Below are 24,177 nucleotides of genomic sequence, written 5' to 3'. Positions count from 1 at the left end.
GGAGTGTACATTCAAATGAGGCTTGTGGTCTTGATTTTGAATTCTGTCTGGAACCCACAGGTTCAAACGCAAAAGGGCCCTCTCTGCAAATAATCACTGGTGTGTGATATTTTTAAGAAGCCAAAGCCATTGTTTCTGATTGAAGGAAAGTTTGTGCTATTTTGAAGAGCAGCACGATTAAGCGGTGGCGTTATCTCTTTAACCATTGGGAATTATACGCTGTTTGAAAGATTTGTGAGCTCTAGGACATTTGCCAGATGTGCTTGATTCGACATTTCAGACAACAAAGGGGATAATGTTGGCGGGAATCTTGACGGCATTTCTGATGATCAGGATATTCTTCGAGGATGGTACTGAGACCTTTCGGGGAAGAATTTCAGCTTTTACATAAACTAATTTGGGATGCTCACTCTCTGTCTTCCACAAAGCAAATTTAGTTCATTGTTAGTTGTATATGTTAAAATGGTTACGAGGGTTTTTTCTTTGAATATTAATAATGTGTCTTTCATCTGAGACACTCGCATGGGGTATCATTAATTGGGAGGAGGGAGTAAAGATTAGCGGTACAGTTATTTTGCAAATGATTACTACTAGTAACATTGAGGCAAGCAACAGCTACATGAAAGAGATACTCATACAAACTGCCAGTGAGGCTCTAGCTTACCCTTCCTAAGAGGAACGACAGGGACGTGTAGGAGGGGGAAGGGCTAGAGTTCATCTCCCAATTTCCCATCATAGTAAAGGCCATTCACCCAAATAGCTCCAAATGCTTCTTTATTAGCTCACAGTGTATAAAGGAGTGCTTTTCAAATAAAGTAACATCTGATTGTGGGGACTGTGGTGTTTTTGTTTTAAAGCTCTAGCATGGACATTTTCATTCACTTAGGAATCTTAGTGAGCTCCCACTGGGTGCCAGGAACTGTGCTTGGTGGAGGAACAACAATGAATCACACATGCTCCTACCCAGACAGGAGATAGATGAATACGGAATAAACCAGGACCACGTAGCTGGCAAGAAGAATGAACAGGACAGGCTTTGGGAAGATTGGGGTTTGAATCTGACTCTGTCACTAGCTGAGTGACACAAGCAAGTTATTAACCTGAGACCAAGCGTCTTCATTGCAAATTGTAAAATATGTCTCATGCAGATTACCCACTTGGGGTGGCAGAGAAGAGCATATGAGGCAAACTGTTTGTGGTTGTTGTTTGTTTGTTTGTTTTTTGAGATCAAATCTCACTCTGATGTCCAGGCTGGAGTGCAGTGGTGCCATCTCAGTTCACTGCAACCTCCATCTCCCAGGTTCAAGGAATTCTGCCTCAGCCTCCTGAGTAGCTGGGACTACAGTTGTGCGCCACCACACCCAGCTAACTTTTGTATTTTTAGAAGAGACGGGTTTTACCATGTTGACCAGGCTGTTCTTGAACTCCTGACCTCAGGTGATCCGCCCGCCATGGCCTCCCAAAGCTCTGGGATTACAGGTGTGAGCCATCGCCCCTGGCCAAGGTAAGCTGTTAAGGTGCTTGGCACAGAGGCTGGCAAGTATCCTCCACAATAAGCATTCCTTTCCCAGCTTGTCTCCCCAAGCTGTGGATACACAGGCGAAGCCATGTGCCCTCCTTTGAGGGGTACAGGCAAATCTTCCTGGCCTTCTGTTATGTGCTAGGCATTGAGAGACGAGGAGGACTGAGATGGGTGGAGAAAAGAGGGAAAGGCATTCTGCGCTGGGGGAGAGACAAGGTGAGAATAGGCAATAGGAAGTGCTGGTGTGTTTATCAACGGATGCCAGCTGGTCCTGTCGGACTAGAACATGGGGCGGAAAAGACAGCAGGATGGAACATGGACTTTCAAAGTTAGGCTGGGGTTCTGAGTGCCATAACCAAGGATTTGCAGATCCCAAAGTTTCAGCAGCACCTCATTTTCCAAGTAAAACTCTTGAGGCAGAAACACAGCATATCCAGGCCCATCTGTCGCCCTAGAGACTCCTCTCAGGCACTTAAAGAAAGCTTAACAAATCCCAGGGTCTAACTCCTTTCTCTCCGACCTGAGTCAATAATTATCGTAATGATAACAGCCACAGTTACTAATTACAGGACACCTGTCTTGGGCCAGGTGCTGTCTGATGTATTTTGAATAGTCAATCTCATTTTTTTCTAACCGTAATTTCTCCAGTAGGTACTACCACAATGCCCCTTCTACAGATGAAGAGACAGAGGCTTCAAGGGGAAAAACAACCTCATGATCACAGAGCTGGTCAGTGAAGATCCAGGACTGGAGGCCAGCCTGAGGCATGGATTCCAGGCCAGGCTTTTCACCACCACGCCGTGCTGTCTCTCTCACCTCTCCCAGCTCTCCGGCCTCTGTGGGGCAAGAGATCCTAACTCAGTCTCTCTTCTGTTTTGTTTTTGCAGTATTGATTAGAACGTATAATAACTGTCTACAGTTGCTATCATTTATGGCTTTATGGTCTCAGGGTAAGCAGCAGTAGGGTGCAGCAGAGTGACCGCTGGGCTGTGGTTAGATGGGAGTGGGTTTGCATTTAAGCTTCACCATCACAAGTCTGTCATTCATCATTCCAAGAACTTGTTTCCCAATCTCAGGATGAGCCCGTTCTCAGCTCACTGGATGTGTGAGAAGTTTATGAGATGCGAGGCCCATGAGCTCAAAGGCTTTAAGGTGGGCACCAGAAATGACGGATGCTGCTAGGGTCACACAGCAGGGAGTGGTAGGGATCTGGGCAGTGCATGGTCCCACCTAGGTGCTCAAACCCAAGTAACTTCAAGAATTGGACCAACCAGACAAAAATTGCAACCAGATTTGTCCTGAGAGCCACTGGGTTGAGACCTCTGACAGATGTTAAACTGCTTTCAAAACTTGATGTGCATAGAAATATAATGGATTGTTTTTATTATTCAAAATTATAAGTTGTCTATCATGTGCCAGGTATTGAATTTGGTATAATTATTTGAATAATACGAGGGACCTGGGAGCAGGTGCTCTGCCTGCCTGCTTGCCTGCCTGCTTTGTCTTTTACAGACATTTAATCAGCTCCAACTCATGAGGCCTGTATGAGATGCTGGGGACACAGTGATGAATCAGACATAGTCACAAGGTCCGTTCCCTCAAGCTGTTCCCAGACTAGTGGGAGAGATAGGCTAATAAAGATACTTCTGCTTTCCAGGGCTACATGCTATGAGGTAGGCTTAGAAAGCACAGAGGAGGGACGCCCAACCCAGATACAGCAGTGGAGTCGGGGACAGAAGAGATGATCAGCAAAGGCTCCTAGAACAATGGTCTACCAACAACTGGTCCCACCCTTGAGAAGGTTGTGAAATCAATTTAGTGCCTAGCAACCAGCATTTAAAAAAATAAATAGAATAGAAAATATCAGGTCAAGCACAGTGGCTCACACCTATAATCCCGGCACTTTGGGAGGCCCAGGCAGGTGGATCACCTGAGGTCAGGAGGTCAAGACCAGCCTGGCCAACATGGTGAAACCCTGTCTCTACCAAAAATACAAAAATTAGCTGGGTGTGATGGTGCATGCCTGTAGTCTCAGCTACTCGGGAGACTGACACAGGAAAATTGCTTGAACCTGGGAGTCAGAGGTTGCAGCGAGCTGAGATCACACCACTGCACTCCAGCCTAGGTGACAGAGTGAGACTCCATCTCAAAAAAAAAAAAAAAAGAAATGAAAATATCATAGAATGTTGCATGTACAAAATACATCACGTATGCACGTGTGTATGTTCTGGATCATGATGTAAAACATTCCTTACTGTGGATCAAAGGTTTGAGAGCTATTGTTAGACTATGTTGCCTGCCCTGAACCCCAAAGCCTGGCTTCAAAAAATTTTGATACATGGAAGGATGGATTTAAAATCTCACAGCAAAGGTGACTCTTCTTCCGGTGGCCCAGCCCGTGACCTGCTGTACAATAAGCATTCCAGCTCTGACCCACCCAGGTGGCATGTGCTTCATAATAGCAGTGGCTGAGGCCCTTGTGTTTACTCTGGGATGGCCTCAGTCACCCATCTCAGGTCCGGAGGCCCAGCAGCCTGCGCCTTCAGGATGCCAACAGGAAGCACTGTTTGTGGGGGCAGATTGGAATGCAGCGGAGAGAGGTCCCTGGCGAAAACAGAAGAGGGACAGGAGCCTGAATCAGTCCCTCGCAGGGTGAGGTGAGTCAGGGGTAATGACTAGGTGGCCACAAACAGAGACTCCTTTTTAGTGGTTTCTCAGGACACTCCGAACTTCATCTGTCCTATAATATTAGGACCAAAATACTCCTTGGCTACCTTTCTCCTCCGTCATAGACTCTTACTTAAGAGGAAAGGCCCTAGAAATTATCCAGCTCAACTCTCTCGTTTTACGGAGAAAGAGAAAGGGGCCCAGAGAGGGCAGGCATTGGCCCAGGGTCATCCAGCAGGCAGCCCGAGAGCCGGGGCCAGGACCAGGAACCCAGGTCACCTACCCCATCACCCTGAGCCCATGGTCCTTGGCGTGCTCCTCTCTCCCACCATCTTACCAGAAGGCTCTCCTACCTAATCTTACCTCCTTTGGCCTCTTCTCTATATGTAATCAAAGAAGTCTTTCTAGAGAACAAATAAGTTAGGATGCTACCTGCCTAGAGCCTTCCCTTGCTCCCCCCTGCCTTAGGGTAAAAGACACCCATAATCTTTGCCCTCACCCTGCCCACCTCTCGGGCTTCCTCTCTTGCTCTTCGTCCCCTTTTATACTGTTAGTTCATGCTCCTGAACTACTTGGAGCTCCCTAGATATGACATGTCCTCTCCCAACGGTGATCATACTGTCCCCTCTGCCTTTAACACTCTTACCAACCCTGCTGCGTTTGTCAGCTCTTTTTTAGGTTATAGAGTAGATCTTCATTTTTCCAGGAAACCTCCTTGGCCTACCAGACTCCAGGGTAAAGTGTCCCTACTGAGTTCTCTGGCAGCAGCTCTATGATGTTATGATCCATGTTGCCACCAGTTTCTCCTGGCCCCTGAGAGAAGACTGGGTATAGAAGACAATTCTGCCATCCCTTAGAAGAAAGGGAATGCTGTTTGGAAACCAGCAGTTCTCCAGGGTATCTCTTGGTACTTCTGGTGACCATAGTAAAAATTAATAAAAAACGAACCCAACAAACTACATAACCAACAAAGGCAGGATCACTAAGGGTATGGACCCTTCAGGAATGAAGGTTTTGATCACTCTGCTAGGTAAAAAGCCAGGCCAATGGAAGGGTGGGCTGAAGGCCAATGGAACATGGGATGAATAATGGAAGAAGGAATTTATAAATATTAACTACAGCCTCATGACCAGTTACAGAAAGAGAACTATAGAAGTGATACAGTTTTTTCTCCTTGCTTGTATGTGCATGTATATCTGTGTCTATGTCATCTATCTTTCCATTTATTCATCTATATACACATTTGGAAAGCACAGAGGAGGGAAGCCCAACCCAGACACAGCAGTGGAGTGTGAAACAGAAGAAATGGACAGGCTGACTGAGAGGCGGAGCTTGCCATGAGCTAAGGCTGCACCATGGCTCTCCAGCCTGGGTGACAGAGTGAGACTCTGTCTCAAAAACAAACAAACAAAAAACAAAAGAGACCAAGCACAGTGGCTCACGCCTGTAATCCTAGCACTTTGGGAGGCTGAAGTGGGTGGATCACCTGAGGTCAGAGTTCAAGGCCAGCCTGGCCAACATGGCAAAACCCCATCTCTACTAAAAATACAAAAATTAGCTGGGCATGGTGGCACATGCTGTAATCCCACTACTTGGGAGGCTGAGGCAGGAGAATCACTTGAACCACAAGGCAGAGGTTGCAGTGAGCCGAGATCCCGCCATTGCACTCCAGCCTGGGCAGCAAGAATGAAACTCCACCTCAAAAAAAAAAAAAAAAAGCTACTGACTCTCAGCCCCAAAGTGACCCTTCTATACTCAACTTGGCAATGCTGGGACCAGAACTGTTTGAATGTTAGTTTTACCAGCCGGCTCCTTGTTAGGGGCTGTAGGCAGACAAAGTCTTGCTCCTTTCTGTTGTCCTTGTTGTTCATGCCAGGGGCATCTCAGCAGTGTCACTGCACTTCCAGTTTCCAGTTTTTCCCACACTCCTAGAATCGGCTTCCTCTCTCTCTTAGAGGTTCCACTGGGCAGTGCTCCCCGCCGCCAGAGGTCTGGGTCCCAGCTCTGCAGGAGCCATGCTCTGAGCTCCCAGGAGCCAGCCCCAGCTGCCCTCTGCTCAGGGGTCTGGGTGGCAGGTCCTGGGGGTTCCCTCTGTTAACCTCCTAGGTTCTCACAACCTAATCTCTTCCTTTTGTCCCTAGTCCTTGAGGGGTGGCTGCATCCTTCAGTTCTCTGTTACCTCAATGTCTTCCTTTGCTTTTCCAGTTCCCTGGTAGCCACCAATTTCCTGATATTAAATTATTTCCATTTTTCTTCTATTATTTATTTATTTATTTTTGAGATGGAGTCTCGCTCTGTCACTCAGGCTGGAGTGCAGTGGTGCGATCTTGGCTGACTACAGCCTCTGCCTCCCAGGTTGAAGCAATGCTCCTGCCTCAGCCTCCTGAGTAGCTAGGTCTACAGGCACATGCCACCATGCCTGTCCAGTTTTTTGTATTTTTGCTAGAGACAGGGTTTCACTGTGTTAGCCAGGATGGTCTCAATCTCTTGACCTTGTGATCCACCTGCCTTGGACTCCCAAAGTGCTGAAATTACAGGTGTGAGCCACTGTGCTGGCAAATTCCGTTTTTCTAACTGAACTCCTACTGATACAAGTAAATATAATGCAGAGTTCTTTCTCACACGATCTTACAGTCTAGTGGGAGAGATACAGATTAGGCAAATAATTATATTTAATTATGTTGAAATAAGTGCCATGAAGGAAAAGCACAAAGTATATTAGCATATTGAAGGCCCTGAGAAGTTCTGCAGTAAATAAGCCTGGTTAGCATTCTTTCGGGCAACTTCTCCTTGTCTTATTTGACTGAGAAACTTCATGGTGAACTTATGAGCACCGAGCAGAGTTAGTGTGCTACGGAGTAGTGCATTGTGCAAATGGAAAAGGGAAGTCATTGAGAAAATGTGAGCGGGGGACTTGGAGCGTGAGCATTGCCATGTTCCTCCAGTAAAATCCAGTGGGTTAGGGGCAGCTCAGCTCCAGGATTCCAGTCACAGGATCAGCTGACAATTCTCCTTGCCCTTTTTTTTTGAAACTGAGTCTCACACTCTGTCTCCAGGCTGCAGTGCAGTGACACAATCTTGACTCACTGCAACCTCCGCCTCCCAGGTTTAAGCGATTCTCCTGCCTCAGACTCCTAAGTAGCTGGGACTATAGGCGCATGCCACCATGCCCAGCTAATTTTCGTATTTTCAGTAGAGATGGGGTTTCACCATGTTGGCCAGGATGGTCTTCATCTCGTGACCTGGTGATCCACCCACCTCAGCCTCCCAAAGTGCTGGGATTACAGGCATGAGCCACTGCGCCAGACTCCTTGCTCTTATTCCCACCCCACAAGGCACCTTTCTGGCCATCGCTGACTTACTGAGTAAATTTCCCTGTAGGGAGAGGATGCTCTCATTCACCACCGCAGACGTTCTGGTCTACCTGGCAGTTTCTTTCTCATTATAGAGCAAGGTTTCTTGACCGAGGTCTTTTTTTTTTTTTTTTTTTTTTTTGAGATGGAGTTTCACTCATGTTACCCAGGCTGGAGTGCAATGGCGCGATCTCGGCTCACCGCAACCTCCGCCTCCTGGGTTCAGGCAATTCTCCTGCCTCAGCCTCCTGAGTAGCTGGGATTACAGGCACGCACCACCATGCCCAGCTAATTTTTTTGTATTTTTAGTAGAGACGGGGTTTCACCATGTTGACCAGGATGGTCTCGATCTCTTGACCTCGTGATCCACCCGCCTCGGCCTCCCAAAGTGCTGGGATTACAGGCTTGAGCCACTGCGCCCGGTGACCTAGGTCTTTAGAGGTACCATCCATCCCTTAAGACTATCTGCAAAATGTGTGTGTGTGCATGCATGTGTGTGTACATGTGTGCATGCATGAACATTTTTCTGGCAAGAGGGTCCATATCTTTTGATATTCCTAGTGGGAGTGTGACTCCAGAAAAGGGAAAGGCTAGGAATCGCTGCACTCAAGGAAAATGTTTCTATTATTTTGTATATTGATCTCCTGTGAGTGTGGTCACTGTCAATGGGTTCTTCTCAGTCTGATCAGCCTTGTGTTGACTCACCAAACTGAGGTTCTGGATTCTCCAAGATACCTACTTCCCCGGCTAAAGGACTAACCAACCTTCTTGGACCTCAAGGGATCACTCCCCTCCAGGCTGCTGCCTGTGCCATTTCCTCTCGCTGGGAAACCATCTCCCCAAGCCTTGAGATCAACTTCCAGTTTCTCTTTGGGTCTCAGCTTAGAAGTCATTTCCTCCTTGAAACCTTCCCTGACTTACCGCTTCAGGATGTGATGCCCCTTCTTTGTGCTCCGACAGCATCTGTCCCACCTCTCTGGGGCTCCTACTTTCCCTTCCCCACTGTTTTTCCCTTCATTGTGTTTGTCCCATGATGCAATTAACTGTTTACGGTTCTTCTCTGCCACCTTTAGAATGCAAGCTCCACAAAGAAGGTAGACTGTCCAGCTTTGCTCGCTTTTCCCCCATCACCACGCACGGTGTCTAGCATACAGTAGGTGCCCATTTAAATAGAAGGAATGTACGCAAAAATAAGTACCTTAATCCTTTCAGTGTGACTTTATGTGCCATCACAGCTAGACCACAAATGTCCTTCAACTTCACTCTAGGACTAGGTACAGATTTGCCAGCCACGAGAAGTCCAAAAAATTCAGGTAATCAATTTTTGTCTTTTATCAGCAAAAGCTTCTTTCTCATCAAGTGCATGCATAATTTGTACATGCAGATGCGCATACTTATATGTGGGTGAAGAGAAAAACGAGCTGCAGTGTTGGGAGAAACCTACCTGCGTTTCTCAGAAAGCGGTTCCTATAGTCCTTGATTACCCTCGTGACCGGGTTATAGAAGCCGTCTCCACAATCATACCAGCCTTTGGGGACTTTTCTAGGTGGGTCCATATTGGTGAGTTGAGCCATACCTTGAAAGAACACAATGGGCAATTAGTTCACCATCAAGGCCAAATCCAAACCCAATGCTCCCATAAGGTCCACTGGTGGCTCATGTGACTATCTGGCTCCATTGTTGAACTTAAATACCCCCTACTCAGGGCAAGGAGCAAACCCAGCAGAAACAGTGCCCCAAAGGAACTTTCTGAAAAATGGCTCTATGGAACAGGGTCTTGGGAACTAGACCCTCTGTCTTCTTCTTCCTTTGACCCCATTCTCCTCCATTTCTTGGGATACCATGACAAAGGGCACAGGTTCTAAAGCCAGACAGACCCTAAGGATGGGTCAGAGTTGACAGATGGGTAGGAGAGCATCATGTCCAGAAGATGGGCGGCATTCAAAGCATGGGCAGAGGCCAGAGGCATGGATCCTTAGGCCCCACTCTGGAAACCTTGTAGAGCAGAGCACATGTGAAGGAGAACAGCACTAAAAAAATGGATCAGGTGGACAAGGGGTAGGTAGGTGGTGAAGAACCTTGACTCTCACCCAAATTACCATGGTGGCTGCCACTTATTGAATGTTTATTATGTGCCAGGCATTGCGCTCCTATTTTATTTAATCCTGTGAGCAACTCTGCAGCCCCATTTTACAGATAAGAAAACTAAGGCTCAGAGAAGTTAAAGTAACTTTCCCAAGGTTATCCAGCTAGGAAGCAGTCCAGCTCCGGAACCTGTATGTTCAGCTGCCAATGTCAGGGGAGGAGAGAGCCTAGGTGCAGCCACAGGACCAGGGACACTGGGATCTCTGGGAGGGAAAGAAGAGTGAGTGCACCTTTTAGGTCATGCACCTTATGTGTGTGTATCTTGAAATACCATGGCTCAGGTAAAGGGAGAGGTTGGAATAAAAAACTTCTGAGGTTCCTTCTAACTTAGTTCCTATAATTCCTTGTTCTCTGGACTGAGGGCTGGATGCCCACTGAGCTCACAGCACCATGTCCACAATTCAGTGTCTTGCACACAGTAGGTGCTCTTTTTTTTTTTTTTTAGATGGAGTTTCGCCCTTGTTGCCCAGGCTGGAGTGCAATGGTACGATCTCAGCTTACTGCAACCTCTGCCTCCTGGATTCAGGCGATTCTTCTGCCTCAGCCTCCCGAGTAGCTGGGATGACAGGCATGTGCCGCCACACCCAGCTAATTTTGTATATTTTTTTAGTAGAGACAGGGTTTCTTGATGTTGGTGAGACTGGTCTTGAACTCCCAACCTCAGGTGATCCACCCGCCTTGGCCTCCCAGAGTGCTGGGATTACCAGCATGAGCCACTGCAGCCAGCTAGTAGGTGCTCTTGTGTTGATTAATGACATACCTATCCCCAGACCTGACACTGACCCTGACCCTGACCCTAACCCCATGTGTACTGGCTAATGTTGACTGAACACTGACTCCATGTCAAGCACTTTACAGCCATTCTCTCACTGAAGCCTCATGCCAATGCCCATCTCATGGATGCTCAAAGAGGTCGCAGGATACTTTTTTTTTTTTTTTTTTTTTGTTAGGAGATGAGGTCTTGCTATGTTGCCCAGGCTGGAGAGCAGTGGCTGTTCACAAGTGTGATCCCACTAGTGATCAGCACAGGAAGTTTTGACCTGCTCGGTTTCCAGCCTGTGCCAGTTCATCTCTCTTTAGGCAAGCTGGTGGTTCCCCACTCCCGGGAGGTCACCATATTGATGCCAAACTTAGTGCAGACTCCTGATCGGCATAGTGCACTACAGCTCAGAACTCCTGGGCTCAAGTGATCCTCCCACCTCAGCCTCCCAAGTAGCTGGGACTACAGGCACATGCCACCATGCCTGGCCACAGGACACTTTTAACCCTCACTTTGCCTTGCAGGCAGGGCGAGTTGCCCTAACAATGCCAGCCCCAAGAGGCAAAGTGTGGAGTGACAAGGGAAGGAAGTATCTACTTAGAATCGAGCTGCTCTGCTGAGGGTCACTGGAGGGGAAGGGGAGAGCCAGGCAGGTTTGGGGAAAGCCATGACAGTGCCTTTGAGACTGGCAGAGGCTCAGCTTTGGCAAAACCAGCCAATGTGTGAAAGCAGAGGCCTAAGGCTGAGGGCTTTTTGCCTACAGCCTTAATTGGGGTGAACAGCCCATGACAAAGTCCAGGCCTCCCATCATAAGTAATTGGGGAGGAGCGATTTGCAAGGTTCCAAAGTTGCAGCCAGATTGGCAGCTTTTTGAAGGAAGAGATGATGTCCTTTCAGCTCTGGGTCTCCCTGGGGCCAGCCAGTGTCTGACATACAGTAGGAGCTTAGGAAATGTTTCTTAATGTCATTGCCTTAACTCCCCTGTGCGCATACTTCACCCTGCACTGTGATGTCGATATCATTATCCCTGTTTGACAATAATTCTTTAATGCACACCAGGCAATATGCTAGGGCCCTGCCCTCATGTTGCTCACAGCTGGCTTGGGAAGATGAGCTGAAAACTCATGATCCAAGCCCTGGGGGGAGATTATAGTTGCTCTTTGATATTCCCCAGGGAGACCTTACCTGGAGTGGGAATTCAGGGAAGGGGGTCCTAGCTTCAGGACATGGAACTGAGATCTGAAGGATGGGAAGGAGTTATTTGGGTAAAGTGAGAGCGTTAAAGTATTCCAGGCAGAGGCTGGAAATGGTGGCTCATGCCTGTAATCCCAGCACTTTGGGAGGCCAAGGCAGGTGGATCACCTGAGGTCAGGAGTTCAAAACTAGCTTGGCCAACATGGCAAAACCCTGTCTCTATTAAAAATAACAAAAATTAGCCAGGTGTGGTGGTGGGTGCTTATAATCCCAGCCACTCAGGGAGGCTGAGGCACAAGAATCACTTGAACCCAGGAGGCGGAGGTTGCAGTGAGTTGAGATCACACCACTGCACTCCAGCCTGGGCAACAGAGCAAGACTCTGTCTCAAAAAAAAAAAAAAAAAACAACGTATTCCAGGCAGAGAGAATGGCAGGAAAAAGTGTGGTCTCTTTGAGAAATGGAGAGAAAGCAAGCATGCAAGAGGGGCAGAGAAAAACTGAGAAGGGTGGGTAGCCCAGGATTAGGCTGGGATATCAGCAGGGGCCAGGGAATGTCAGCATTTCTGATAATTTGAAACCTTATTTTGAGGGCATAGGAGGCACTCAAGGGTGTTGGGATCAGGGGGCAATCAGATTCACATTTTAAAGGATGTAAGTGGCCAGGCATGGTGACTCACACCTGTAATCCCAGGTTGAGGAGGGAGGATTGCTTGAGGCCAGGAGTTCTAGACGAGCCTGGGCAACATGGCAAGACCCCATCTCTATAAGAAACTCAAGAAAAATAAAATTCACCAGGAGTGGTGGTGCATGCCTATAGTCCCAGCTACTTAGGAAGCCAGATCTCTTGGCAGGAGGATGGCTTGAGCCCAGAAGTTCAAAGTTACAGTGAGCTATGATCTCACCACTGCACTCCAGCCCGGGCAACAGAGCAAGACACTGTCTCAAATAAATAAATAAATAAATAAATAAATAGAATAAATAAAGATGGAAGTGGCTGCAGAATGGAAAATGACCTCAAGGGGGTCAAGTGGGAAGTCAGGTCATCAAGGGGAGCGATGATGGAGGGCTGGAACAGGGCAGTGGCAGAGAGACTATGAAGAGAACGCTGACTGGCACGTGGAAGTGCTCAATAAATATTTGTTGAATAAACAAATGAAAGAATACATTTCAGAGGTAAAATCCTTAGGGCCCAGTGATCGATTGCACTTAGGGGACGAGGGAAGGGAGGATTAGGCTTGCCTAGGTGGATAGGCATGCCACATTCAGGGAGGCAGCCATCACGGTGGGAGTGACAATGAATTCAGTGCAGAGAAGTTGGGGAATGACCAATACAGGTGTCAGGGAAGCTGGCTGCAGGGATCTGAGGCTCAGGGATTCTGATTTCAATTTAGAAGCTGATGGTAGTTGAAGGCTTAGAAGTGTATCAGCTTGTTCAGGAAGAGTGTATAGAATGATAACGAAACAGTGCCTAAGCTAGAGAGCCCCGGGAACCTCAACATGAATAATGGGGTGGGGGGAAGTTGAGGAGGTATTGGCAAAGAAGACTGGGGATAGGAGGAGAATAGCAGAGGAAGTGTCAGGAGGGCAAAGGGAGAGAAGGTGGCTCACCTGGTCAATTAACTGACTCAGGTCATGAAGCCGGGAAGGGAAGGAGTTGGGGGTTTGAGCTCCGGTCTGCCTGACTCCAGTGCCTGGGGACTTCCTGGAGACTTCTGCCCTGATGGAGGTTGACTTGCGCAGGCTCATCCAGCTATTGACAGGGAATGCTAGGGCTCAAACCCACGCTTTCTGGCTCCATGCTCTGCCAACTATAGCACATGGTCTCTCATAACCCAAGTTGGGATTGTTTTTATGGTATACAGAGTTGTTTTCCCATCTGTCATTTTGGATACATTATTTCCACTGTGCCAAAAACTACACTCTTCTTGAGGTTCCCTTATCTCAAACACATCCCAGAAACACTCAGATGAGCCTTTTAAGGTGCCAGTCTCTGAATCCAGACAAGTGGCCCAAATGTAGCCCTCCGTAATGGAACACGGTGTTTTGCAGAAAGGACACATGATACAGGGGATCTCAGAGAGGAAGACTGGGTCTCCAGTGTGAGCTCTGCCACTGGAAACTGTATCTGGACTCCACAGCCTCAACTTGGAGTGACATGGGACTAGGAAGGCTCACTGGGTCATCTGGACACTAGGGAGACAGAGATTACAGAGAGCCTCCCCAGCACCTGATACACAAAGCACATGCTCTGTCAGTACTGCCTTTGCCTTTACTTCTTTCTTTTTAAAATATTTACATAATTTATGGTTACAGTAGGTACTACAAATAAGAATAACTGATATGTATTTTATCATATGTGTATTTTATTGTATCATATGTGTACCTGCATGCATTAAAGGCACTGTTTTAAACACCTGACATGAATTATCTTATTTACAACAATCTTGGGAGACAGATGATGCTACTGACCCCATTTTAATCTCTTTTTTTTTTTTCAAGACCAGAGTTTCACTCTGTCACCCAGGCTGGAGTGCAGTGACGCGATCTCAGCTTACTGAAACCTCCTGAGTTCAAACGATTCTCATGCCTCAGCCTCCCAAGTAGCTGGGATTACAGGCATGCCACCACACCCAGTTTGTTTTTGCATTTTTAGTAGAGATGGGGTTTCACCATGTTGGCCCGCTGATCTGGAAGTCCTGATCTGGCATCTGAAAGTGCTGGGATTGCAGGCATGAGTTATCGCACCCAGCCGATTGACCCCATTTTGAAGGGGAGAAACTGAGGTGCAGTAGGTAAAGTCCCTTGCTCATGGTCCTCTGGCTAGCACAGTGGAGCTGAGATGTGAGGATTGGCCTTACTGGCTCTTTTGTATTCTGTGCCTGCTCAGTTCCTCTTTCCCTTTAAGTTACGTCAGTAGAATACGTTCATTTCATCTTAATAGCACCAAAAAGCAAAAACAAAAACAAAAACAACAAAAAAAGTTACTTCAGTAGGCCATAGTCCACTTCTCTGAAACTGTCTTTAGCTTCCCTCTTTGAGGATGAAGGAAAGGGTGGGTGCTTGGGTACCTGCGGGCTTCAAGCCATTGCGAATCTCTGTGAAAAACCTCCGATCATAGCCATCGCAGTAATGCCAGTTCTTCTCATCATAGTGCAGCCCATCTGCGAAGGTGTATGTGCCCTGCAAGACAAGGAGCACACACGTGTGTCTGAGGAAGCCGAAGGCTTTTGGCCAAGAGGTTTGGATGTCAAGGAAAGAGGGGGCTTTCTAATGGCCACTGTAAAGAAGTGGTAACTGTCACAATTATGGTTGTGACCACGAGAGGGAATGGGTGTAAGTGCTGGGCTCCGTCCGTGCCACTCAAAGCAGGTGAACTCACTTTGGCAGATGAACTTGGGCAGATAACCCACTCTCTCTGGCCCTTCATGTCCTCATTTGTAAGTTAATGAGGGTGTACACAAAATAGGGTTGATTGAAAAATCATTGAGATAGCACACGTGAAGCATTTAGCAGACTGCCTGGCTGTGATGGTCGATTTTGTGTGACAACTTGACTGGGTTAAGGGAAAGTGATACCCAGATAGCTGGTAAAACATTTCTGGGTGTGTCCGTGAGGGCGTTTCTGGAAGGGATTCACATTTTAATTGGTAGACTGAGCAAAGAGGTGCCACCCTCACCAAAGCGGGTGGGCATCACACAATCCGTTGAAGGCCTGGATAGAACAAAAAGGGAGAGGAAGCACCAATTCACTCATTCTGCTTGCACTGCAACATCCACCTTCTCTTGCCCTTGGACATCCACATTCCTGGTTCTTGGGCCTTTGAACTCTGACTTCGACTTAAATCATTGACCACCCCCCCCCCCCCCCCCCCCAGTTGAGGCCCTTGGGTTTGGACTGAAACTCACTAACAGCTTTCCTGGGCTTCCAACTTGCAGAGGGAAAACTGGGAGGCTTCTTAGCCTCCATCATCTTGTGAGCCCATCCCTGATCTAAATCTCTTTCCATACATCTCTATATATCCTATCAGTTCCGTTTCTCTGAAGATCCCTGACTGACACACTGACACAAAATAAGCACTCAACAAATGTTATTATTCTTTTATTATTATCATAGCTGGAAAGGTCAGAGCCATCAGCCATGGCCCTTTGTCCAAACACATACATTCTGCTTTTGCTGCCTTAGTGCTAAAGGAAGCCTCAGGATGTAGAAATTGCATTGGCCTGGACATCAGGAAACCTGGGTGGAAATTCCAGTGATACTATTAATTCTCTGTGTGACCTCGGGTAAGTCACATCCCCTTCCTGGGGCTTAGATTCTCCAAGCTATAAAACAAGGAGCATTTCTTAACTTTTTTAGGTCATGAGTCAGGCCCCAACATGCTCTTAGTGAAGCTGATAAAAACTATAGATAATTTTCCTGGAGAAAAACTTAGTCTCCTTTACACAGAAACGTTTCTATATAAATCAAGAGGTTTTAGTGACCCCTCGGATTCTATTCATGACCCACAAATACCAGGTTAAGAATCCTTGCATTAGGTAAATTATAATGATAGCAGCAGCGGTGGTGGTAGGAAGAGCTAACACTTATCAAGTGCTTCTATGTGCCAGGAACTTGGTGTTTGTGTATACTGCCTTATTTACTCTTATGACCATCCTAGGAGGTGCCTTGTACTATTGTGGGAGGCTGAGTAATGGTCCCCCGTAGATGTCCCTGTCTGCTGCAACTTGTGAATATGCTACCTTACATGGAAAGAGGGACTTTGCAGATATAACTAAATGAGAGATCCTGAAGTGGGAAGATTATTTGGAATATCTGGGTGTGCCAAATATAATTACAAGGTCCCTATGAGAGGGAAGTAGTAAGGTTGGGGTGAGAGAAGACGAGATGATGATGAAAGCAGAGGGACGGAGGGTGATGTGATGATGAAAACAGAGGTCGGAGTGATGTGTGGCCATGAGCCAAGGAATGCAGGCAGCCTCTAGAAGCAGGAGAAGGCAAGAAGACAGATTTTCCCATAGAGCCTCTGGAAGGAATGCAGGCTGGCTGACCTATTTCAGACTTCTGAGCCTCAGAACTGTAAGACAATACATTTGTGCTGATGTTAGACTAAATTTGTGGTCATTTGTTACAGCACCAATAGGTCACTAATGCAACTACTGTTCCAAGTTGATGGGTGAAGAAGTCTCAGGGAGGTGAAGTTGTGGGCCCAGTATCAGGCAGTAAGGGGTGTAACAGATGCAAACTCATCATGGCTTCTCCACAGGTCCTTCCAGATCTAGAGGGAGAGGGATCTAGAGCCCTGGGAGATCCAGAAGCTGGGAGAAATTAGTTGGGCAAGGTGGCGCACACCTGTAATCCCAGATACTCCGGAGGCTGAGGCAAGAGAAGAGCTTGAACCCAGGAGGTGGAGGTTGTGGTGAGCCGAGACTGTGCCTCTGCACCTCTGCCCTGGGTGACACAGTGAGACTCATTCTCAAACAAACAAACAACAACAAAACAATAACAACAACAACAAAAATGTGGAGGGAGAAGCAAAGAGAAGAGAGGGAATGGAAGGAGGTGGGCACCAGACAGGGAGGATGGGGCTCTTCCTGCCTGAGGATTTCTCCTCCACAGCCTATCCCCCCCCAGTGATCACCTTTATGGCCAATCCGTTTTCCCAAACAGCATCGTATTGGCTCCCGTTGGGGTAGTACAGGGTTCCTTCACCATGAAACATGCCGTCCTTCATTTCCCCAACATATACTGTTTCAGTAGGGAGGATGTACTTGGCTTTGCCCTCCATCCTGTAAAGACACGGGGAAATCATTGAGCTCTTTGTGACAGCCGGAGCGTCGGGGCTGGCAGGGACAGAGCCAGCAGGAGCCCCATGCTCATCATCCTCGTCCTTATCGTCCCAGCAGTACTCTGCTGCAAACAAAATTTTTGTTTTGTTTCCCTCAAAAGCTCAAAAATGAAAAGAGGGGAGTAGAGTTTGGTCTGTTCATTCTCCCCTTCACCTAGGGGCTCACCCTCACCTTGGAGTTCTCACTGCCCCCTGAAATACATCCCGTTGGTAGGCCCAGAGAGTGTAGATATGTGTCCAAAGCCACACAGTAAAAGCTGTGGAGACTAGAGCCCAGGTTTTCTGGCAGCTGGTTCTGTAATTTATCTGTTCCCCCATGACCAACCCATCCTTGCCTATTATGCCACCAGTGGAATATTTGGAAAAATATGAAATTTAGAGATAGGAGATAAGAGTTTGAATCTTACTTCACCATTTTATAAATATATTATCTTGGATACTGATATGGTTTGGCTGTGTCCCCACCCAAATCTCATCTTGAATTGTAGCTCCCATAATCCCCACATGTCATGGGGGGACCAGGTGGGAGGTAATTGAATGATGTGGGTGGCTTTTTCCTGTTCTGTTCTTGTGATAGTGAACAAATCTCATGAGATCTGATGGTTTTATAAAGGGAAATTCCCCTTAACATGCTCTCTTGCCTGCTGCCATGTAAGATGTGACTTTGTTCCCCCTTTGCCTTCCACCATGATTGTGAGGCCTTCCCAGACATGTGGAACTGTAAGTCCATTAAACCTCTTTCCTTTATAGATTACCCAGTCTTGGGTATGTCATTATAGCAGTGTGAGAACGGACTAATAAATATACTTCCCCAAACCTCTTTGCTTGTGCCTCCCTCCCTTCCTTCTCTTCCTTCTTTCCTTCCTTCCCTTCTTTCCTTCCTAACAAATATTTACAGAGCACCTACATTTTGTCAGGGACTATGCTGATGGTCCAACCTGCTGAATACAATATAGATTCAACAGCGATCAAGGTAGATGCAGTCCCTGTCTTTGGGGGACACAACTAAGCAATTATACAATATGTGGTAAGTGCTGTGCAGGAGGAAGACAGGTCCATACAGGAGAACAAGGCGGGGACACCAGCTTGATAAGTTGATTAGTTTCTTTGTTTTGTGTTTTGTTTTTTTCAAGACAGGGTCTCACTCTGTCTCCCAGGCTGGAGTGCAGTGGTGCAATCATGGCTCAATGCAGCTTTAATCACCTGAACTCAAGTGATCCTCCCCCCTCAGCCTCCCAAGTAGCTGGGACCACAGGGTACCCCATCACACCCAGCTGGTTTAAAGATTTTTTTTTTTTTGTAGAGACAGGGTTTCTCTGTGTTGCCCAGGCTGATCTCAAACTCTTGAGCTCAAGTGATCCTGCCTCAGCCTCCCAAAGTGTTGGGATTACAGGTGTGAGCCACCGCACTGGGCTGGCCAGTTCCTTTATGGGTGAAATGGCTGGCATTAATCCAGATAACATATAATGATTTTCCCAGTAAAGGGCCTGACATATAGTGAGTGCTTAATAAATATGTTTTCATTCATTCCTTGTCCATTCCTCCCACAAGCTGAAGGCCTCTCCTAACTCTGATCTTCTTTAGGCTTTTGCTAGTACCTCTGTTGGGATGCATAACACTTTCTACCTTGTATCGTAATTAGATATCTTAGCTCCTGCATTGAATTAAAACTTCTTTAAAGGAAGACCTTGGTATCCTCAGCTCCTAGAACCACTAAGCAGGTGCTTCATAAATGTCTCCTGAGTAAAGAATGAAGGAAATAGAAAGACCAGTGAGTGAACAGAATGGACGACAAATTTGTTGAGATAGCTCAGTGAGATGATGGCTGTGAAACCATAGCGGAATGCCTGGCATAGAGCAAGAACTTGAAAACGATTTCGCTTTTGCTCTAGTGTCAGACATGGGGGGAAGGAAGAACCCCTCTTCTTCCCTCTGCTACTTTTTGCTCGAGCTCACATCTATCATTTCTAAGCACTGCCTCCATATTAAAGTTCCACACCCTTCTCTGAAGTCAGACTCAACCCTTTTTCTTACTTCGAACTGGACATCACTATTCAGACCTCTCACAGACATCTCCAACTCGCCTAATACAGAACTCATCCCCTCCTCCCCTAAGCAGCACCTCCTTAGAGCTCTCTACTTCCATGAATGCTATCAGAATCCTCTGGTTCAAGGCCAGGAGCTGGGCCCTGGGCTGGGGCTGTAAGTCATCTCTGGACAGGACTGGAGCCAATCAGCTGCCAACTCCTAGCAGTAAAATCCCCAAATTTCTCCTGCATTTTTCTTTCCTGTAGCTCCACTGCCTCTGCCTTGGCCCAGGGTTCTGCTGCCTCTTATTGGGACAACTGCAATGAGCTCTGATTTGATCTCCCCATCTATACTTATCCTGCCTCCCTCCTCTCTCTCCCTCCCTCTCTCCTTCTCCTCCCTCCTTCTTTTTATCCTTTCCTCTCTCTCTCCTTCCCTTCCTTTTTTTCCTTCCTTCTCTTCCATTTAAAAAAATTCATTCAAGGTGAAAAGCCTGCCTTGTAAATTCAAAGTAAGTTAAAAAGAAGAAAAAAGCCACTTTATAATGAAGACTTCAATCCATAATAAGGATATGATTACCAGATCTCAAATACCTATCAGATTAGCTGGGCATGGTCGTGCATGTCTGTGGTCCCAGCTACTTGGGAGGCTGAGGTGGGAGGATCGCTTGAGTCTGTGGGGAGGAAGTGGGGGGAACAGAGGTGGTAGACGTTGCAGTGAGCCAAGACTGCACCAGTGCACTCCAGCCGGGATGACAGAGTGAGACCCTGTCTCAAAAAACAAAAACAACTTATCATTCATTCAGCCAACATTTACTGAGTCCCTACCACATATATGCACCATGAGGAGAGATACACAGATGAAATAAGTTTTATTTCCTGATGCTTGGCTCTACCAAGCGTCTATCAGTGGTTCTTCCACCTCCAGAATTGTGCATGGTATTGACATTTTTTTGCCAGAGTACAGACTGCCTGTCCAACTTCCCCTCGCATGGCTCCTCCTGGCACAACCTGCTCTCCTCACAAACTGGACTGCCCGCTCTAGTTTATACATGCCCTCTGCTTAGAAACATTCTTCACCTTGCATCTCCAATCACCTAAATCCTACCCAACCTTCAAGGCCCATTTCAAATGTTATCTCTTCCATGAAGCCTTTAAGGATGGCTCCATCTGTATGTGTCCTCTGAAGAGGCCCAGCAGCAGGGCTCTACTGTAGGAAGCACATGGGCTTTGGAGTCTGACAGACCTGGGTTTTAATATCTGCTTTGCCAAATGCTAACTAGGTGACTTTGGGCAAGTTATATAATTCCTCTGAGCCTTAGTTTTTCCCATCTGTAAAACAAGATGATGATATCTATCTTAAAGAGTCCCTGTGAAGAGAAGATGCAGGCAAAGCCACTTACAGCACAGTAGTTGCTACACAAGTGCTAGTGGCATTCCTTCCTCCCCTGTGTCTGTAGGTCTTTTTGGCACTTACCTTGTGGTGCTTTGCAATGGAGTTATCTAGAACTCAATTGTGTGACTACTCCAAAGAAACTGTGATATTGAGGTCAGATGGATCCTACATTAACTTTTAATTTTTTTAATATTCACACATGGTACGGGGAAATCGTGTCTCTTTCAAGTTTTTTTTTTAAAGCAGATTTATTGAAGTGTAATTGGCATACAATAAGCCATATGTTTAAAATATACAGTTTGATATATTTTATCATCCACCTGGGAAACCATCATCACAGTCAAGACAACATATCTATTCCCCCAAAAGTTTCTGCATGCCCTTCTGTGACACTTCCTCCTTGCCCCTGCCCACAATCCTCATCTCTAGGCAACCACTGACATGCTTTCTGTCACCATAGATTTGCATTTTCTAGAATTTGACATAAATGGAATCATACAGTATCTACTCTTTCTTTGTCTGGCTTCTTTCACTTAGCATAATTTTTTTGAGATTCATTCATGTTGTTCTGTGTACTGATAGTTCACTCCTTTTTATTGCTGAGTAGTATTCCAATGAATGGATATACCACAATTAGTTTCTTCATTCCCCTATTGATGACATTTCAGTTTGTTTCTAGTTTTGATTATTATAAAGGTTGCTATGAATACTTGTATACATGTCTGTGTATAGATAAACACTTTCATTTCTGGGGTAAATACCTATGAGTAGAATGGTGGTTTAACTTTTTAAGAAACTGCCAAACTTTTCCAAAGCAGTTGTACCTTTTTGACATTCCCATCAGCTGTGGGGAGTTTATATAGGCTTTTTAAATCAAATGTTAGATATCAACTTCCTACTGTATAGAGAAGTTATTCTATTCATTTAAGCTCCAAAAGGAAAATATCCCCTCCCCAAATTAAAAAAAATCTACTGTCTACCATATATAAATAACATCTATATATGATCATGATGTATTCCTCAGAACACTGCTGCTGAACATTCAGCATTGCCTTCCCATTTTTCAGATGAGGAAACTGAGGTGTGGATGGTTAATTAAACAAGAAGCAAGTGGCAGAGTTGAGCCCAGACCTGTCTCATGCTGAAGACTTTTTTCCTCTACTATGTTGTCTCTCTTTCTTACATGCTGAAATTTGAGATGCCCCAAATAGAACTCTAGTTAACTGTTGTTAAAAAGAACAAAATCAACATCGAACACATGTCCAACTTATGAAAATAAGTATAACAAGTGAAAAACTGCTGACTTCTTGCTAGTTATGGGAAGTTGGGAAGTTCTGTTCAGGTCTGGGAATCCCTATTATGGTTACAGAGGTACCAAACAACCCCAAGCAAAACCCAAATTCCTAGGGACAGAAGCATGGACATGGCTAATATGATATACAAACCCAATGAAAAATACACAGAAGGCCAAAGGCAAATGGTTGAATGTCTTCCTTCTTACCTCGTCTGTGTGCTTCTCTCTCACGCATACACAGCCCATTGAAAATTAATGTAGTTTCTCAACTTTTTGTATTAAAATGTCCAATACCCCATATCTATCTGCTAAAATTTTACCACCTTCACTGTAGCAGAGCCTTGTGAAAAGTAAGAACGTGGTTTGGACAGAGGATTGGGTTCAAATCCTGACTCCATTACCTCCTAGTTGTGTATCCATAATGGCGGGCAAGTCATTTTGCTTCTCTTAACTTCTGTTCCTTCATTTGCAAGGTCAGCCTGAACGATCTCACTGAATAGTGAGATGGGGCACACAGCAAGCACCTCTGCCACTTACCTGCTAATTAGGACAAGTGTCTCAAGCCCTGTAAAGGTCACCTTTCTTACCCAGAAAGATAATAACATATTCCTTGCAAGACTGATATAAGGATTAGAGATAGCATCTCACAGCATCCCTACCACCTTCTTCTAGGAATCTATCCCCTATCCCTGCCCAGACCACAGATCCCTTTTTCCTATGAACTCAAAATGCCCCTGAAGTCCACCAACTTGTGAATACAGGGCTCAGGTGGGAGTGCTTTACAGTCCTGACAACTAGCACTAGATTGGCAAACCACTTCATGTTGTCCAGCCTTAGTTTCCTCAACTATAAAAACAGAGATTCCGCTTTCTTCATCCAGGGTGGTTGGCAAGAAAGAGTGGCCACTTCTGTGTTCCTCTGCTTCTCTCTACCACAGCTCTTACCACAATGAATTGCAATTATCTCTTATGTCTACTTGCCCCACCACGTTTGGATGAACTTTCTGAGGATTTCAGGGATTGTGCCCAGAGTCAATTCCAGGACCTGGTACTCAGTAACCACCCAACATTGTTGAATTGCTGAGCATGGTGGCTTATGCAAGAGGATCACTTGAGACCAGGAGTACGAGACCAGCTTGGACAACACAGCAAGACCTGGTCTCTACAAAAGGCATTTAAAAATTAGCTGGGGGTAGTGGTGCACACCTGAAGTCCTAGCTACTTGGGAGGCTGAGGTGGGAAGAATGTTTGAGCCTAGGGAGTCAAGGCTGCTGTAAGCAGTGAACAGGCCACTGCACTCCAGTCAGGGCAACAGAGTGAGATCTTGTTTCAAAACAAAACAAAAACAATAAATAAATAAATAAATAAACCTGTTGAATTGTTTTTACCACTAGTCCACTACAGTGACTTTTGTATATAATCCTCTATAATAATCCCTAGACTGTGAACTGTGAACTCCTGGAGGGAGGCAACTATGATTGGCCACAGTCTCTCTTCCCCAATCTTTGTGTTTGTTTTCATAGCATTTACCACTATCTGTAATTATTTTATCACTTATTTGTTTATTGGCAATACATCTCCAACTGGATTATAAACTCCATAAGAGCAAGGATCTTGACATTTTAAATATTCTTATTCCTATATCTAAAACTGGCAGAGAGCATACACATACACAGAGTATATACGGAATGAATGCATCTCAGCTTTGCTGTTTATTAGATATGGTCCCTGAGAAAATTACTCGGGCAAGTTTGCGAAAGTGCCTGGTACAAGGTGTTTCGAAGAAGCCACAGCTATTCAAGGTCTAGTGAGTGAATCAAATGAGGCCCTTACCTCCCATCTACATATTCCCCGATATATTTGCTCCCTGTGTACTCCATGGCGGCTGTTTTTAGCTTCCAGCTGTTAGGATCCGGAGTCTCAGTGGATATGGCATCACTATGACAACTAGGAGGGGTGGGCGGAGCCGAATCG

The 24,177-nt window shown here is 46.1% G+C and overlaps 1 protein-coding gene across 4 annotated transcripts in view; it reads right to left on the bottom strand.

Annotated features, from left to right (window-relative positions):
- MORN5 (MORN repeat containing 5) overlaps window positions 1-24,169 on the bottom strand; it is a 38,885-nt gene extending 14,716 nt beyond the window's left edge. Inside the window, exons 1-5 of one of the 4 annotated variants that reach the window (XM_032251518.1) lie at window positions 24,037-24,163; window positions 17,281-17,428; window positions 14,711-14,822; window positions 8,987-9,118; window positions 3,662-4,126 (exon numbers count right to left, since the gene is read on the bottom strand). In XM_032251518.1, coding sequence (XP_032107409.1) covers window positions 4,065-4,126; window positions 8,987-9,118; window positions 14,711-14,822; window positions 17,281-17,428; window positions 24,037-24,083 — 501 coding nt within the window. In that variant the 5' untranslated portion in view covers window positions 24,084-24,163 and the 3' untranslated portion in view covers window positions 3,662-4,064. Of the gene's footprint in view, window positions 1-3,644; window positions 4,127-8,986; window positions 9,119-14,710; window positions 14,823-17,280; window positions 17,429-24,036 lie in introns of those variants that run through there. The other 3 variants (XM_032251517.1, XM_032251521.1, XM_032251520.1) reach the window with 3 other exon arrangements.
- Window positions 24,170-24,177: the final 8 nt, after the last annotated feature.

The sequence above is a fragment of the Sapajus apella genome, unplaced genomic scaffold (assembly GCF_009761245.1).
Source record: "Sapajus apella isolate SASKATOON/1434 unplaced genomic scaffold, GSC_monkey_1.0 scaffold76, whole genome shotgun sequence".
Taxonomy (NCBI): domain Eukaryota; kingdom Metazoa; phylum Chordata; class Mammalia; order Primates; family Cebidae; genus Sapajus; species Sapajus apella.
Note: the sequence above shows the minus strand (reverse complement) of the source record. Positions and strands in the feature narration are given on the sequence as shown.